Source organism: Myxine glutinosa, chromosome 1 (genome assembly GCF_964187855.1).
Source record: "Myxine glutinosa chromosome 1, kmMyxGlut1.1, whole genome shotgun sequence".
In the NCBI taxonomy this organism is placed as follows: domain Eukaryota; kingdom Metazoa; phylum Chordata; class Myxini; order Myxiniformes; family Myxinidae; genus Myxine; species Myxine glutinosa.
The window spans coordinates 12,821,898-12,840,251 of record NC_136261.1 but is presented as its reverse complement, the minus strand read 5'-3'; the positions used below and the strand labels follow the sequence as shown (position 1 = coordinate 12,840,251).

Here is an 18,354-nt window from a genome sequence, read left to right as displayed (position 1 = left end):
ATAGAGACATTGGGAATGTTCTTCTTTTCGCTCACTTGGAGCACAGTGAGTTATATTGTACGAACCTGATGGTACCATCATAGGAAATATATATTGGTTGTACAATTGATTACTATTGTTTTTGTGTTGTTATTCTTGTGTGACCTTTTTTTTTTTTTTTTTTTTGTATACAAGATTGAGGCTCGTGAAAGCTAACATTAATCACACAAAAAGACAAACCGACACACAAAACACAAAAAACAAGGGGAGCGGCAGACAAGATGGGGAGAGAGGGGGAAGGACACAAAAGAGAGGGGGAAGAGGGGGAAGGACACAAACACAACATTTGAGAGCAGGGACATCGGGAGGACTTGGGGAGAGGTGGGAGAGGATTAAAACATATGAACACTGCAAGGACTCTGGGGTGAATTACCGGGGGTAGAAAAGATCAAGGTTTTCGATGGGGGAAGATAAGAGATGGTGGTGAACAGCTGTTTTAAAGACCTGGAGGGAGGAGTGGGATTGAAGGGAGTGGGGGAGTTTGTTCCACAGGCGGGAGAAAAGGGGAATGAAAGAGTGAAGGTGAGCAGAGAGCCTAGACTTTGGCAGTTTAACCATAAGAGGGTTGCAGGCAGATCTTGTGCGACCTGAAGGAATATTGGGGGGGACAGAGCACAGAGAGAGCTGAGGGAGCAAGGCCGGAGAGGAGTCGGTAGAAGACAGAAAGACCACCAACCTGCCTGCGGTGAGTGAGTGAAAGGCCCTCGGTGTTGACTACATCGCAGGAGATTCCAATGATTCTGAAAGCTTTGGCCTCAACAGCGTGAAGCCGAGCAAGGTGTGAGGCAGGAGCAGACCTTAATACAATATTTGTTTGTTGGTAACAATTGGTGTGGTTTCACCATTGATCTTTGACACAGAATAACACGTCTTTCTGCCGTGACTGCTCTCGGGGCTCGGAGGTACACCGTGACCAGGGTTTGGGGAGGAGCACGTAACAGCAGCTTAACCATAAGAGGGTTGCTGGCAGATCTTGTGCGACCTTTAGGAATATTTGGGGGACAGAGCACAGAGAGCTGGGGGAGCAAGGCCGGAGAGGAGTCGGTAAAAGACAGAAAGACCACCAACCTGCCTGCGGTGAGTAAGTGAAAGGCCCTCGGAGATAGCTTCATGGCGGGAGATTCCAATGATTCTGAAAGCTTTGGTTTCAACAGCGTGAAGCCGAGCTAGGTGTGAGGCAGGAGCACCAGCCCAGAGGGGGGAACAGTATTCCATTGAGCTGCGGATGAAAGCCTTGTATGTGGTGAGGAGCTCAGGTGTGCCAAGGAAGGACTTCGCATGAAGGAGGATGCCCAGTCGGCGACTGGCTTTGGAGACCAGCTTGGAAATGTGGTTTTCCCAAGAAAAATCATGGCAGACAGTGAGACCCAAAAGCTTGAGCGACAGAACTTCTTGGAGAGGATTACTGAGAAAGTAGATGGGAGGGTTTTCCAGTCGGTCTTTTCGGAGAGACATAGTAAAGCATTCTTATAGCATTGAGCATTCTTCGTCTATATTTAGAATAGTTTTTAGAATTCCGGACAAAAAAATAAAATAAAATAAAACACACACAAAACAAATGTTCCCCTTGCTCTACTTGGCAAAATTATACTTTTCAGTGCAATTACATTTTTTGCACGCACCCCCCCCCCCCCCCCCCCCCACCCTAAAATCATGGATCCACGCCTCGTGAGTCACGGCTTAACAAACTTTCAAACTGATCAGTCGTTGTGACTGTTCATTACAAGACCAAACCTAATCATGAACATCAACAACATGTATTCAAAGCGAATGTCATCATATCCTCCATGTGCAAGACAGCACCCACGGTGTCGGAGCTCGTGTTCAAAATCTTTCTGTAAAGCTATTAAATGTTCCCTACTGGATTGTTTTTATATCAAAAAGGTAATCTGCCTTTCGACGAGTCTCAAAACACGTGGGTAGATAAAATAATTTTAAAAATCCCCCCCCACCCCCTGACTCACCTGAGCTACCCTCGACCTTGAACCTGGAGGCCAATTTAGCATCCTCGTCGTCCTGTGTATTCGCCACGGCGGCGCCAAATGCGCCAACCACGTCATGTAGCAACGCTTGTGTGAGGCCCACCTGGACGTGCATGCAAAATTTGCTTTGAAAAGTTATAGAACTAGAACTTTCCATTCTTCAAAATAATTTCAAATGACATTTAAATAAATAAATAAATAAATAAAACTTTGGTCATCGTTTTGGCACAAAAATAAATAAATATTTAGAGTTGACCAATTTCTTTTTGAGTACGTTTTGTACCATCCACGGACCTCCAAGATGCAATATCATGTAAACCTCAACATTCCAGATTTGCATTTTTTGAAAATTAATCAGACAAAAAATTGTGGTAGTGCAATTAATTAAAAAGAGGCAAACGATTGGTGTGATAGACGATGAATAAAATAGACGATGACGATGTGTGAATGAATGTGATCGATGAATAACCCGCTATATTAAATGAATAGGATGTGGATAAAGGCACGATTGGCAAAATGGACTCCTCCCCTGTCCACATTTCCTTGTAAATTGCACGTTTATTTAGATTGTGCCGTTGTCGTCGTTTCGCCACAATCAGGCTGCTCGAAGAGGCCCGCGGCACAAACATAGCCGACCAGTCTCCTGGGAGCGACCCAGAGATCCCTCACATCGAATAATTTGTGCTGTTGCCATCATGGAGACACGCGCAGTCATGCATAATGTGTTTTATTGTGTGTGGTGCGGCCTGGCAGAGGTTGCAGGTGTCATCAAGTCTATGTTTGTATTGTAAAAGCTGTGGGTGGTGTCCACAGCGGAGATGTGAAAGGTGAACATGATCAGACTTGGGGAGAATTTCTCTGTATCGTCGATGGGTGGAGGTTTAGTGCCCAAGATATTGTTTGGTCCAAGGTTGTTGATTTGGGTCCAGGTTGATGATTTGTGCCAAGGTTGCTGATTTGTGCCCAGGTTGCCGATTTGGGCCCAGGTTGCCGATTTGGGCCCAGGATGCCGATTTGTGCCCAGGATGCCGATTTGTGCCCAGGATGCCGATTTGTGCCCAGGATGCCGATTTGTGCCCAGGATGCCGATTTGTGCCCAGGTTGCCGATTTGGGCCCAGGATGCCGATTTGTGCCCAGGTTGCCGATTTGTGCCCAGGATGCCGATTTGGGCCCAGGATGCCGATTTGGGGCCCAGGATGCCGATTTGGGCCCAGGATGCCGATTTGGGCCCAGGATGCCGATTTGGGGCCCAGGATGCCGATTTGGGCCCAGGATGCCGATTTGGGCCCAGGATGCCGATTTGGGCCCAGGATGCCAATTTGTGCCCAGGATGCCGATTTGGGGCCCAGGATGCCGATTTGGGCCCAGGATGCCGATTTGGGCCCAGGATGCCGATTTGTGCCCAGGTTGCCGATTTGGGCCCAGGATGCCGATTTGGGCCCAGGATGCCGATTTGGGCCCAGGTTCCTGATTTGGGTCCAGGTTGATGATTTGGGTCCAGGTTGATGATTTGGGTCCAGGTTGATGATTTGGGTCCAGGTTGACGATTTGGTTCCAGGTTGCTGATTTGTGCCCAGGATGCTGATTTGTGCCCAGGTTGCTGATTTGGGCCCAGGATGCCAAGTTTATGGTGATGTATTTACGGATGCTTGTTTTGTAGTTGTCGTTGATCGGTGGGTGGATGTTTTGAAGGATGTCATCGTGATGTAATCTTAATTTTTGATTTTTCGGGGCAACCTTTAGTCGGTTGATGATGAGCCAGGTTTGTCGGGTGCTGACGAAGGGTTGAAGTTGTGCTGTGGTAGTATTGATGTCGCTCTGGGTAGAGGCAATGGTTATGTTGTCCGTATATGAGGCTATTTGTACTGTATGTTCTTGGGTGAGTTTGGAATGCCGTGAATGTACAGATTAAAGAGCGTGGGAGAGAGGACCGAGCCTTGAGGGATTCCGTTAAGAAAGTATCGTGTGCGTGATGACTGATGACCTGCCATTAAAAGTTACGCATCACTGTCTGGATGACGAGTAGTCGGCCAGCCAGCACTTGGTGTTGTTGTGCATGTTTGTATCGAGTATTTCCTTGCGGGCAAGAGATTCGGGATGGCGTGACACGTTTTTGTTCATGTCTGTTGTCGTGAGAAGTGTTTTTTGATGGTTTTCTAATGTTGAAACAATCTGTTTCGTGTGGGGTTTGTGAGGAGAGATGGACTGGAGTGGTTTAGTTTGATTCTGAGCTGGGAGAGTGCATGGGATGTGAGTGCAGTTATTAGGCACTCTAACTTTGGAGGGTGTGCAAAGTAATGTCATAGAGCTGTAGAAGGCCTGATCAATCCTAACGAACTAGACAGTCCACTCAGACAATTATGAAAACACACGAGGGGTTATTTATTTATTTCCTAAACATCATTTTAAAGTCAAAATTTTTGGTAACACTTTTAAAAATCTTCAATAACGGAGGAGAATGAAGATTTAAAAACATGTATAATTAAGAGGTTACGTAAGACGTGGTCAGAATACATATCCTGTGGGACAACCAAGGGGGGGCCTTTGGGCTTCAGGACACCACACGAACAACATGAAACAGAATTTTGTATTAAAAAACCGGATGTTTTAAGAACGATCGCCTCTTCCGTTCAGAGTGGCTTTGCAAAGAAAATCAAACAGACCATGGCAGCACTCCTCCACCGGTCCACCCGAGTCGTCGTGACGATGATCTGCGATTTCTGGGACACCTTTGGCTTCTCTTCCTCATTCACGTCATCGTTTTCAGAGTCACTCGGCTCCTGCGAAATGGGATCCATCGTGGATCAAACCAAAGACGATAACAGCACCGATGACGGAAGTGTTTTCACCAAATTTTCGGGTGTGTGATCCGTATTACGAAAGGGAAATAATCAGAACGAGTACAAACATATTTCACAGGTTCCAAACTACCTCGAGCTGCTCAGGGGGCTTGTGGACCCCAGATTCACTGTCATCGGAGTCATCCGCACCCTCCTCAGGACCAAAGTCCAGCAAAGTACTGTCGTTCTTCTGCAGGAAGTTGTAGAACTCGGGGTCGGAGGACTTCAGCTGCTCCAATTGCTTGGCATGTTCACGTGCCTCACCCTCATCACCCTCTTCTTCCTTTGTACGACGTTTTGATGGAACCGACAAAGATGATTTGGTACCATCCTTCTTCTTATTCTTTTTCCTCAAAATACCCCTGTTTATATCAGATTAAAGGACAAAGGGAGATATTACAACACTGAATAGAGGGGCAAGCATCATGATAAGCAACTGTACACCATAGGATGAGGGATATATATATACATTAAAGATTAACGTGCACTTCAAATTGACACATTTCATGCATTTGATATTGTGGTTTAAGCTCCCGGTAACTGAAAGCAAATTACTACAACTGCACATTATACCCTCATGACTTTCAATGAGAGTTTGAACCCTCACCACCAGCACCACCACAACCACCACCTTCCCCCAACCTCCACATTATAAAAGACCATGATTCTGACCCTCAAAGTCACCCCTACTAACCTGAGTACACTCGCCAGATTTAGTCGAGTTTGGTCAAAAACTGAAGGAACTCACCAAACAAACAAGTAAACAATTTGCACTATTAACACCAGAAGCACCCGTACCTGCTCCCTACGGGAGGACTAGGGACTTGTTATTATCCTTTTTCAAATGTCCAATTCAGAATACCTGTCGAAAATACCTATCGCTGCCTAATTCAAAACACCTCACTGTACTTAAAAACGTCGGTTACACTATCCAAAGTTACAGAATGCCTTATGCTGGCACTCACAAACACTCACATCCCACTCTCGCACACCCATCTGGATTCAAACTAAGCCACTCCACTACCACTCCTCACAAACCCCACACATAACACCTTTGGTGGCTTAAACAGGAGAAAACCGTCAAAATATTGTTGCGAATATGGAATTTGGCCTCCATATCCGCTTGTAAATATTCCCCTATTTTCTCCAATACTCCCCAACTTTCCCCAATCCCCCATTCCCTAGTCCCATTGCATGTAAACAACAATCAGTAGAGCCGACCTTCCCCTTATTCCCCCATTAAATGTCGTGCCCAGGTCCACCGCACCACACGTAGACAACTTTCGGACATCTTCCTAGTTATTCTTATTCTATGTCAGTTAAGGCCTCGTTTCCATTAATTATGACTCTTCGTTGCACCAGAATGTGATTATATGGCATCAGTAGTGAGTTTAGGACCTTTCCCATACCTCCTCCCATCTTCTTCCCCAAACAACAACAATAACAACTACAACAACAATTACAACTACAACTACGACTACAACAACAGAGGGGCGGGGAGTGTGCGTCCTCACACCGGCTCGGTTACCCGCCATGACCATGCGCTCCACGGCGTTACCCCGAAGGGGCTGGCTGTCAGCTCCTCGTCAGGGGCGGAGCCAGTAACCCCCCCACGCACCCAATGAGAAGCAACGTGCCGATTCCATCTGGGGCGGCGCTAACGAGCCGAGGGCGTGTCACTCCCCGCCGGATATACGCGGCCCCGCGCCGGATGTGACGACAGATGCGCCTCAGCTTGGAGAGAGAAGCCACCGCCACCCCCAGCGCGACGATACCTCCCCGCATCTTTGGACCGGACCGGACCGTACTGTACCCTGCCCCGAGCCCAGGAGGACCTGGAGCCATCGATACCCGCTTTCCTGCCATCAACCCCCGTGTGAGTCAGCCGTTGTCCCGTTTGTCTGTCGTCTGTCCGGGGTTAATATAAGAGTGTGTCTAAGTGCCTGTCTTTCTGTGATTATACCTCTAGCCCCTGTAATCTGACCTTTCCGTACGAATATAATCTCCTCCGGAGGTCTTGAGAATTGAAACATTGGTGTCGTATTGTGTTATTGTAATCCAGCCGGGTGTCTTCTTTTTCTTATTGAGCCAGCATCGCGCGACTAGTCAACGTTCGGGCACAATCGGGTAACTTGTGCAGACGTGGTCATACCATAAAACCGCTCGGTAAATAACATCCAAGCCACGTCTGTAACAATTGGTGTCGAGGAGTGGAATTCGAACCCGGGACTAAATTTATTAGGCCCAAATTGGTAACAAGTAGAATCGATTCGGAGCGCGTTTCCCGCGCGAAATTATAACGGCGAAATTTGAATTTGTTTTACGAAAATAAAATAAAAAACCGAATTTTGAAAGTCGCGCTATGGCGGATCAAGACGGCTGGGGTCCGGTAGGGGAGAGTGAAGCAGGGTCGGTCCAGGACCAAATTGAGACACGTGAGGAGAGCGAAACAGCGGGGGTAGCAAACGCACAAAATGGCGCCTCGCTGGTCACCGCGCCCACGACCGTAGCAGCGCCGCCGATGGATTGGGGCCTATTTATGGAACAAATAAAGGCGCTCATGGTCCAGACAAGTGAAGACCTGAGGAATGACTTGGGAAACCAAATGGGGGTAATGAGGGACGAAGCGAGGGCTCGGAGTGAGCAATTGGGGGTAATGAGGGACGAAGCGAGGGGTACCGGTGAGAAGTTAGACAATAATTTTGAGGAGTTAGACAAGAAAATTGGGAAGTTAGACAATAATTTTGAGGGGTTAGACAACGGGATAAAAGAGGTGAAACATGGGTTAACGGGGGTAGAAAATAGAATGGCTGCCCAGGAGAATCAGATAGAGGGAGTGAAAAATGGGTTAGAGGGGTTAGAAAACAGTATGGAAGGCAAATTGAGGGACATGAGGGACCAAGCGGAAAGGGAAGTTAAACAAATGGAGCAGCAGATAGAGGGGGTCAGAATGGGGGTAGAAACCAAACTGGATGCTCACAGGGAGGAAATGGAGCAGATGAGGGTGGCATCTGGGCAGGAGATGCAAGTGATGGGAGAGGAGATCAGAAGAGGAGTGAGTGAGGAGGTCGGAGGAGTGCGCGAGGAGGTGAGGCACTGTAAGGAGCACATGGAAAAGGAGGTGAGAAAGGGGACTGTAAAGTTACAAGGGGGCATAGAGGACCTGACGCAGGAGGTGGAACAGCTGACGGAGGGACAAAAAGGACTAACGGAGCAGGTTCAAAGGAACACTGCAGTATTAGGAGGTTTAAAAGCGACACAAAACGACATAAAAAACGACTTGATAGCGACAAAGAGGGAATGTCAGATGGTACGTGAGGGACTGACAACGAGGTTGGACGAGGTGATAGAGGTAATGGAGACGAAGGACCGGCAGGTGAGGACGCACCTGGAAACGGTCAAGGTAGCCTTAGAGGATGAGCTTGAGGAGACGTACCGGGGAATAAAAGAGGTGAAGCACAAATTAGAAGAAGTGGAAGAAGGGATGAGCGAAATTAAGAAGCGACGGAGAGGGGATAAGAAAGAGATAAAAGAGGAGATAAAAGAATTGGTCCAAAGTCTGTGTTTGGATCGTGATGATGTGCTCATTAACCGGATGAGGGATTCGCAGGTGATGGAGGAGAAGCGAAGAGGAAGAGGACCCGGTGTAAGTGGTGACCAATATGGTCGTGCGTATGATGCGCCAGGGGATTTAAGAAGCTTGGGGGTCGAGATAGACCCGGGTGTTCGTGAGAGGCCGTTGGTGAAGTGTGCGACAGGTCTGGTGTGCGAAAAAGGAGGTGTGCAAGAAAGTCCGACTCTGGGGTGTGTGAGGAAAAAGTGTGTGCCAAGGAGTGAGGGTGCTGGCGAGAGTGAGTCGGTCGTAGCGCGTGTGCGAGGGAGCACATGGAAGCGCGGTGTGGTAAGTGTTACAGAGGGTGTGACGGGAGAGTGTGCGCAAGGGTGTGCGCGAGAGAGGTGTGTAACGGACAGGTGCATGAGGAAAGAGTGCGCTGTCAGAAGTAAGGAAGAATGCACACCTGTGGTGAGTGTTACAGAGGGTGTAACGGGAGAGTGTGCGCGAGAAAGGTGTGTAACGGACAGGTGCATGAGGAAAGAGTGCGCTGTCAAGAGTAAGGGTGAGTGCGTTGTCAAGAGTGGTGGTGAGAGTATTGAGAGTGACAAGGAGAGTGAGTTAGTTGTGACAGGTGAGCGAGGATGTACACCTGGGATGGAAGGATGCACACCTGGAATGGTAGAGCGTGAGTGGGAATGCACGCTGGAATTAGTGGTGAGGCACGTGGTTGGGTGTGCGAATGAGAGCACACCTGTGATTGTCACAGAGGAGGTGACTGAGGAGGGGGCGCGAAGAGGTGTTTTGGTGAGGTGTGCGACCAACGAATGTGTGCCAAAGTGTTCGGTGGTCAGGTGTGTGACCAAGGCTGTGAGTGGAATGGGTGTACCTGGGTGTGTAAGGAAAGGTACGAGGAGCATGGGCACGGCTGGATGTGTGAGCAAGGAACGGGCTGCGGGGTGTAAGCGTCCAGGTGAAGCATCGACGTTAGATGGGGTAGAGTTGAGAACGACTTATAGCCGAATCGGGCCCTCGGTGCGTGCTGGGCCTCGCTTTGAACGGCCGCGTCCGTGCTCCACTAGGCGGAGCGGGCGGCCCGATAGAAAGGGTCGTCATGGCGACCACGTTTTGTTGAGACGTGCCGGCAGGTCGAGATCGGGACATTGGATGGTTCCACGCCGAGGTGATGCGTGGGATCTCGGCCCAGGTAAGCCCCCGTCCCTGCACCGAGTGCCGGACGCATCCAGCCGCTGGCACAAAACAACCAGCATCCACTGCTTGGCTTTACGAAGCCGGGCTTTGGACAGGGATTGGCGCACCAAGAGGTATTAGTGAGTAGACTGGGTGATGAGGTTAGTGTATTAGACCCAAAATTAGAGAAAAACAAAATTTGATGATTGGCAAAGGATTGGCAGAGTGATGATTGGTAATGGTACAGTGATTGGCAGATTGGCAAATTTTTAATTTGTTGAAATTTGATGTGCGAAATTGGTAGTGAGAGACCCCCGATGTGGTGGGATGGCAAATCCACCATCCTTCCCATGTGGGGGGCAAAGGAGCAATAGATTATGGGGTGTATGGCAGTGAAAACTAGCCCGGGTGGGTTAGGATATTGTGTGTAGGGATCTAGAAGATGACATTAGGTAACGTTAAGATTAGTTAGTGACTGATACCTGTAGTGGGGACGCAGGGAGATTAGTATGGATGATAATGACGAGGGAGCGCAATAGTTTAAAGGGACGACTGGGAAGCGCAAGTTTCAGAAGGGAGTAGTTAGCTGAGATGATGCCGTGTTTGTGAGAATTGAACAGGTGTGATTGCACAGGTGTGCAACTGGACAGGTGTGTGGAGCAGTGTATGAGTAGTGAGTGTGTGGATCAGCGCGAATGCGCTTGGGGAGAGAAGGGTGCAGGTGGCACCAGGTGTGAGAGCACAGGTGTGCAGGTACAGGTGTGTGGAGAGAGTTGGAGTGAGTGGTACGGAGTGGTGTGCATGGTGCGAAGGTGTGGATGGGGGAAGAGTGGACCCCTTTCACGAGCACCCGGGGCGGGTAGTGTAAGTGTTAGGTAGAGGGTGCAGGTAAATTGTGGTTGGATATTGGCATTTGTGGTGCGGTTGCAGAATGGTGTTGTGAATGGGTGCATTAGTGTTGTGGAAATGGCTGGGCGTGTAGCCTGTTAGTGTGTGTAGTTGGTTGGGCACTCCACCACTGTGAGGATGTCGGCCAGGTGAGGCCGCAGGTGGGCTCTGGGAGCCGGTAGTTGTGAGTGGGTGCCTGAGGATCCCGGGTGTGGATCGGGCAGCCCAGTGCCAGAGAGGGCACGGAGTGGGGAGAGAGCCAGAGGGCCTTCCCCTGGTAGTTAGGTTAGGGTAAGGAGCAGGTAAGCTCGGAGGCAACTGCAGTGGTGGAGGTGTGCAGGTGGGTAGACCCACTGGGAGAGGTACACGTCGCAGCCCAGAAATTGTACGAGGGCACCGGGAGATGAATCGGGGGAGTGAGACCCCAAATTGAAGAGCACCACAGTTTGGCCAATGGGAATTGGTTTTTAGAACCCATAGTGTAAGAGGGCCAATGGTTTGGCCGGAGAAAGACCCCGGGTAGTGTAAAGTTGTTAAAGTCATTTAGGAGATAGTTAGGATTGATGAACCTGTCGCACCATACGCAGCCACTTACCTGTGGTGATGATGATGACTCCACACCTGTGTTTTCTTTGTTTTGTGCAGGAAATGAGATTGCTGTGAGGATTTGTGAGACGCATCACGACGTGGATGAGACATTGGGGTGATTCCATCTCTCCCTCCCTAGGAGGGACTGATGATGAATTGGTGATGGCAAATTTTGATGTTGAGTTGGAGATGGCAAATTTTGATGAGAGTTGAAAATGGCAAATTTGATTGGTTAGGAGGGAGAGAAGACGAATTTGGTATATGGGAGGAACGGGGAAGACAGTAGGGATGTTTGTTGATTTGTAAAGTAGATGTTTATGGGTAGTGTTGTGTTGTGTGGATACAGTAAAGGGTAAGGGAGGGGCCATGTAGGTTACCTGGTGGGGGGGGGCGTACGATAGGAACGTACCTGTCTCACCTGGTTCCCATGTGCCCCCAGTGTGCATTACCTTATATTGCGTGCACTTTTGCGCCCTTACCACCTTACTCACTTGGTTCTTCTTTTGTCTCCCACCTCCGAGGATCTGGCTTTGGGGTAGAGAGAGAGGAGAGAGAGGTGCTGGCTGCGCAGTTGTGGGCCTGCACTTTCGCTGTTTGCTGCCGGGATCGATACACCATATGGACCGCAATGTTTGTGGCCACCCACAATGGACCGCAGTTCGTTTGCGGCCAAGCACCACCCGGGGATGGACCTATGGGTCAACGTGGCACCTATGCCATACAGGTGAACCACTTTTAGTTAACACCAAGTGCACCACAAGAAGAGCAAGAGACACCTGCAGGGTTAGGGGTTGTCGAATTTATTTTTATTCCAATGAACAATGGTGACTGCACCGATTGGTGGTGGGGTGGTGCTTTTGATGCTGGGAAAGGGTGCTCTGCACGTTATTAAAGGCCGTCGGCCACAGAGCACTCGTGGGTTGGTGTATCGATGCTGGCAAGCGCGCTCTCTCTATGCATAACATCTGCATGTGTTCCTCCAAAAACAGGTCCTGGATCGTAGTGTAAATAGCAGCGTAATCTTGTAAATAATGCTCCCTACCGGCTGTATGTTTAGTTTGAGAATTCTTTCCGGATTCGGTTATCCTGTGGGTGTGTTTCTGTGAGGAGAAGGGTGCAACGTCGCAGGGGGACATATTTACTCATTTGTGAATATCTGTAAAACTGTCGCACTCAGGGTAGAGTTAATAGTAGAGGGAACTACATTGCGTGCCACACTAAAGTAGGTAAAAATTTATCGGGTCGGGACGCCCCGAGGGTAGAGAAGGGTGCAATGTTGCGAATATGGAATTTGGCCTCCATATCCGCTTGTAAATATTCCCCTATTTTCTCCAATACTCCCCAACTTTCCCCAATCCCCCATTCCCTAGTCCCATTGCATGTAAACAACAATCAGTAGAGCCGACCTTCCCCTTATTCCCCCATTAAATGTCGTGCCCAGGTCCACCGCACCACACGTAGACAACTTTCGGACATCTTCCTAGTTATTCTTATTCTATGTCAGTTAAGGCCTCGTTTCCATTAATTATGACTCTTCGTTGCACCAGAATGTGATTATATGGCATCAGTAGTGAGTTTAGGACCTTTCCCATACCTCCTCCCATCTTCTTCCCCAAATAACAACAATAACAACAACTACAACAACAATTACAACTACAACTACGACTACAACAACAGAGGGGCGGGGAGTGTGCGTCCTCACACCGGCTCGGTTACCCGCCATGACCATGCGCTCCACGGCGTTACCCCGAAGGGGCTGGCTGTCAGCTCCTCGTCAGGGGCGGAGCCAGTAACCCCCCCACGCACCCAATGAGAAGCAACGTGCCGATTCCATCTGGGGCGGCGCTAACGAGCCGAGGGCGTGTCACTCCCCGCCGGATATACGCGGCCCCGCGCCGGATGTGACGACAGATGCGCCTCAGCTTGGAGAGAGAAGCCACCGCCACCCCCAGCGCGACGATACCTCCCCGCATCTTTGGACCGGACCGGACCGTACTGTACCCTGCCCCGAGCCCAGGAGGACCTGGAGCCATCGATACCCGCTTTCCTGCCATCAACCCCCGTGTGAGTCAGCCGTTGTCCCGTTTGTCTGTCGTCTGTCCGGGGTTAATATAAGAGTGTGTCTAAGTGCCTGTCTTTCTGTGATTATACCTCTAGCCCCTGTAATCTGACCTTTCCGTACGAATATAATCTCCTCCGGAGGTCTTGAGAATTGAAACATTGGTGTCGTATTGTGTTATTGTAATCCAGCCGGGTGTCTTCTTTTTCTTATTGAGCCAGCATCGCGCGACTAGTCAACGTTCGGGCACAATCGGGTAACTTGTGCAGACGTGGTCATACCATAAAACCGCTCGGTAAATAACATCCAAGCCACGTCTGTAACAATATATTATACCCACACCACAGACTTTACCAAAATCTCTTACTCGCAAACAAAATGCTCAAATAAACATGTGCAACAACATCAAGTGCTGGCATAAAAGAGTGTGCATGTTGTTATAGTGTACATGTTATAGTACACAAACAAAATGCTCAAATAAACATGTGCAACAACATCAAGTGCTGGCATAAAAGAGGGTACATGTTGTTATAGTGTACATGTTATAGTATACATACAAAATGCTCAAATAAACATGTGCAACAACATCAAGTGCTGGCATAAAAGAGGGTACATGTTGTTATAGTGTACATGTTGTTATAGTGTACATGTTGTTATAGTGTACATGTTGTTATAGTGTACATGTTGTTATAGTGTACATGTTGTTATAGTACACATACAAGATCAAAGATGTGCACATGTTTTCACCTCTCATTTTTCAATCTCTTTGTGGAGATTGCACGGATTCTTTGCCTACTTCCTGGAATTACATCTTCTCCGTCTGCTCTCCCTTCATCATTTGATGAACCTTCTAAAGCGAAGAATTCCTCCACACTGAGTTCGGCTAACCTTGGGGGGAGGAGGGGGGTGACAAAAGGAATACAATTAGAATAGAAAAATAAATGACACACAAAAACATTTCCCCACAAGGGTCATCTACTTATTATGTCCATAAATCCATCGGCAATTTTAATATGCCCCATGACCCCAAATCTCCCCGGATGTTCTGTAAGGGATGGAACTTAACAAATTGAGATATTGAGTCCACAGGTGCGGTGAGAGAGAAGAGGAACAAATGTGTGGATGTGTGCAGCGATTCAGAACATTGGGAATATCACCAGAAATGTGTTAGAAACGGATGACACGTGCCGTGTGTGTGTGTGTGTGTGTGTGTGTGTGTGTGTGTGTGTGTGTGGGGGGGGGGGGGGGGGGGCGGCAAGAAAAGAGCTGTGGGTGCAAAAGAGCAGAAAGGAGACGAGAGAAGACAGACAACAGACCTGTCTGTGATGGGAAAGTGATTGGACCATAGACTCAGCGTTATTGTGGGATATTCCAGTGAGCCTCAAGGCCTTAGTTTCCAAGCCGACAAGCTGAGCTGGGTGTGAGGCAGGGGTGCCAGTCTAGAGGGGGGAGCAGTACTCCAAGTTGTGGATGAAAGCCTTGTAGTTGTAGTTGGATTGGAATTTCGCTGTGCCAAGGAAGGACTTGGGGGAAAAAGCACAGGGCCCAGAACACTGCCTGGGGGGACTGCAGCCTGAACAGGAAGAGGAGATGAGAGAAACCCATTCAGGGCCACACGTTGCCGACGACGAGAGAGGAGGTCCGCCAGCCATGGATGCGTGGAGGTTTCCAATTATGGTCAACAGTTACCCCACACCGACTGTCACCTTGCTCTTTCATGAGCCTCGATCTTGGAGAGGTAGAAAAGGAAATTATATTCTCAGATTTAATTTCGGCAGCAGGAAGTTCAATGTAAACATCGAGGATTCGGTTCAGGAAAAGAACAAGAAGAAAAGAAGAAGAAGAAGAAGAATGCGGCCGAGACACGAGTCTAGCGTCGGGATAAACCTCGTCATATATACACGGACATTTTCCAAAAGGATCTTTCCTTTAAAACACCATCGAGTCTCCACTCGGCCGTTGTGCACAATAGTTCTAAACGCCCACAGCGCACGGGATCGCGATCACTCACCGCTTGGTGGGAGCCATGTGAAATCCACGTGCGAATCCTTACGGCATCCACGGTATGTAACTTCTTCTTCCTCCTTACCAAAATACTCTCGATTCTACAGACGGCGCTTCAAAATGTAAATCGATGGCATCAATAACACCAACAAACGATACGGAAAAAATTCCTACACAGAAGCCGATACAAACACTTTATCGATTTAATTTTTTTTTCTAAAAGACACTGACACTAACTATATTGACATGGCGTTAAGCAGCGAACGACAAAGAAAATAAATGGACAGCATCACTGTTCCTGTATTTACGTCTTCTCCAGTTTGAGTTTGATTCTGCAAATAATAACTTGAAACGGGAATAAATAATATGTCCTTCACTGGCTGAATGACAAGCATGAAACGACTTTCTTGTCAATGACAAGAATGAAAAAAACATGTGGATGGATTAAGACGAAACTTGGTGGATGAGTTGGGTAACTAACAAAAACAAGCCGATTAGATTTTGGTTCAGGTCTGGATCCAGATCCGTTAGATTTTGGTTCAGGTCTGGATCCAGATCCGTTAGATTTTGGTTCAGGTCTGGATCCAGATCCGTTAGATTTTGGTTCAGGTCTGGATCCAGATCCTTTAGATTTTGGTTCAGGTCCGGATCCAGATCCGTTACATTTTGGTTCAGGTCTGGATCCAGATCCGTTAGATTTTGGTTCAGGTCTGGATCCAGATCCTTTAGATTTTGGTTCAGGTCTGGATCCAGATCCGTTCGATTTTGGTTCAGGTCTGGATCCAGATCCTTTAGATTTTGGTTCAGGTCTGGATCCAGATCCGTTAGATTTTGGTTCAGGTCTGAATCCAGATCCTTTAGATTTTGGTTCAGGTCCAGATCCAGATCCGTTAGATTTTGGTTCAGGTCTGGATCCAGATCCGTTAGATTTTGGTTCAGGTCTGGATCCAGATCCGTTACATTTTGGTTCAGGTCTGGATCCAGATCCGTTAGATTTTGGTTGAGGTCTGGATCCAGATCCGTTAGATTTTGGTTCAGGTCTGGATCCAGATCCGTTAGATTTTGGTTCAGGTCTGGATCCAGATCCTTTAGATTTTGGTTCAGGTCTGGATCCAGATCCGTTAGATTTTGGTTGAGGTCTGGATCCAGATCCGTTAGATTTTGGTTCAGGTCTGGATCCAGATCCGTTACATTTTGGTTCAGGTCTGGATCCAGATCCGTTAGATTTTGGTTGAGGTCTGGATCCAGATCCGTTAGATTTTGGTTCAGGTCTGGATCCAGATCCGTTAGATTTTGGTTCACGTCCAGATCCAGTTTCATTCGATATTGGTTCAGGTCTGGATCCAGATCTGGCCTATCAGTGGGGTACAACATTTAAACTGTTCAACCTGGTGGAGGTATGCGCTCTACTGAGTGTCGTTCTCGTTCTCATATCTGTTCCCCCACAGAGCGTATTTGAAGTGATGGAACAAATAGGAGTTGGACGGGGTAGATCTGGTGAGTAGGGTGGGTATATGCCACATATGGCAGAAGTTCATACCCACAGATAGCACCAGTAGCGCCGGAAGTTGGGCTGTGTGGTGAGGTGTTCGGCTGAAGAAGTAGCACACCTCAGGTCAGTTTCCCTCTTTTGGTCAATTCCATCACACAACCGCTGCGGTGCATCAGAATCATAGTCCTCGTTAATCGTATTCCCTGTTCTAGAAGTGTACCATGATCATACCGTCACAATCCCAAAACACAGTGGCCACAACCTTTCCAGCTGATGATGTCCTCTTGAATTTTCGATGGGTTTGAGGGACTGGGGACCCTGCGTATTTCCACCGCATGCTCTGTTGCGTCATCTCAGGACCAAAGTGGTAAATCCATGTTTCAACCAGTGTGACAATCTGCTGGAGGAAGTCGAGCTAACAGCTCGGTGAAGCAGCTCACAGGAAATGTCCAGAAAAGCTCCTTTCACGTCCACTGTCAGCATTCGGGGAACCCACCATGCTGACACCTTTGCCGTGCCCAATTTTTGTCGGTGAGGATTGATTGAACTATGTACCTGATGGATGCTCGTCGGTGCTACCTCGTGCACCTGGTCCACCATTTCTGGTATTGCCACCTCAACATGACAACCTAATCAGTGTTCATCTTCGGTGCTTGTTCCCTGCCACACTTAAACTCAGCTACCCAGCTGCCAGTTCTTTACTATGGAATATAAAGGATCACCATCCCCGAATGCCACTGCCATATCAGTGTGTATTTGTTTGCGAGGCAAGCGCTTTCTTGTGCAGGTATTTCATCATAGCTCGGAAGTGATCCTGGTGTGTACCCTGGTTTAGAATAGGTACACCGTATCCCTGCGCATCGTAAGAGGCGACTAAGGGTTGGCATCAGGAAGGGCATCCGGCCATAAAAACATTTCCTCAAACAGGGAACCATGATTGTCATGGGGCCCGCAAGGCTAACCGGGGAAAATGGCCTTAAAAACGATCATTCATTCATATATTCGGAAGTCTCCATTTTCACTGAATTTAAGGGGGTTTCCTACTTTGAGTCCATGCTCTGGAACATCTGTGAGAAGAAATATGGAATTGGCAAGACATACAATAATAGCAAGGTTAGATCTTTATACTCTACAACTTTCATCATCCTACCATGTCTCTAAGTAGGTTGGGCCACAAACAAACTGATCATCCCTCGTATTTAGGTTGTGGGCGATATGATGATCCCACTGCGTGTTTCGAAAATAGTAGGTAACTGTGTGCCGCGGTCTTAGGCAGCTTCCCCACTTTGGATAATTTTACGTTTTGTTAGCAATACCTGCAGTTGGGGGGAGTGTTGGGGGTGTGATTAAAACCATCATAAAGTCGTTCATCTCTCCTTCACCAATCTGGTTCCGCCAAGTCTGAGATTTACTTCTGATATCCCACATCATGGTGTCTCATTGGGACCTCTCCAGACTCAATCAGGGCATGGACTTCAGTGAACTACATCCTGAAAATTTGCTGCTTTGGGACTTCCACACAACCCTTTTGCCAAATGACAGGAAATCACAATCAGGTACGAGTTAAAGATTTCATCACAGATGGGTTGCTGGCTCTGTTTCACACATACCTTGGTAATGCCAGGTGGAGAGGTATGCATATCATCGTTTCTCTTCAAGCACATTCCTCATCTACCTACCAACCCCAAGCTTTCCAATAAACCACTCCTTGTCAACC

General features: G+C 48.2%; 2 protein-coding genes across 2 annotated transcripts in view; one reads left to right on the top strand and one right to left on the bottom strand.

Moving 5' to 3' along the window:
• Window positions 1-15,370, bottom strand: part of LOC137417978 (nucleolar complex protein 2 homolog) — a 40,873-nt gene extending 25,503 nt beyond the window's left edge. The window contains exons 1-5 of the mRNA XM_068103914.2: window positions 15,153-15,370; window positions 13,889-14,029; window positions 4,954-5,224; window positions 4,686-4,802; window positions 2,004-2,124 (exon numbers count right to left, since the gene is read on the bottom strand). Coding sequence (XP_067960015.2) covers window positions 2,004-2,124; window positions 4,686-4,802; window positions 4,954-5,224; window positions 13,889-14,029; window positions 15,153-15,169 — 667 coding nt within the window. The 5' untranslated portion in view covers window positions 15,170-15,370. The remainder of the gene's footprint in view (window positions 1-2,003; window positions 2,125-4,685; window positions 4,803-4,953; window positions 5,225-13,888; window positions 14,030-15,152) is intronic.
• Window positions 1-18,118, top strand: part of LOC137417979 (uncharacterized) — a 109,290-nt gene extending 91,172 nt beyond the window's left edge. The window contains exon 6 of the mRNA XM_078783314.1: window positions 18,093-18,118. The gene's annotated coding sequence lies outside the window, so the exon portion shown is untranslated. The remainder of the gene's footprint in view (window positions 1-18,092) is intronic.
• Window positions 18,119-18,354: the final 236 nt, after the last annotated feature.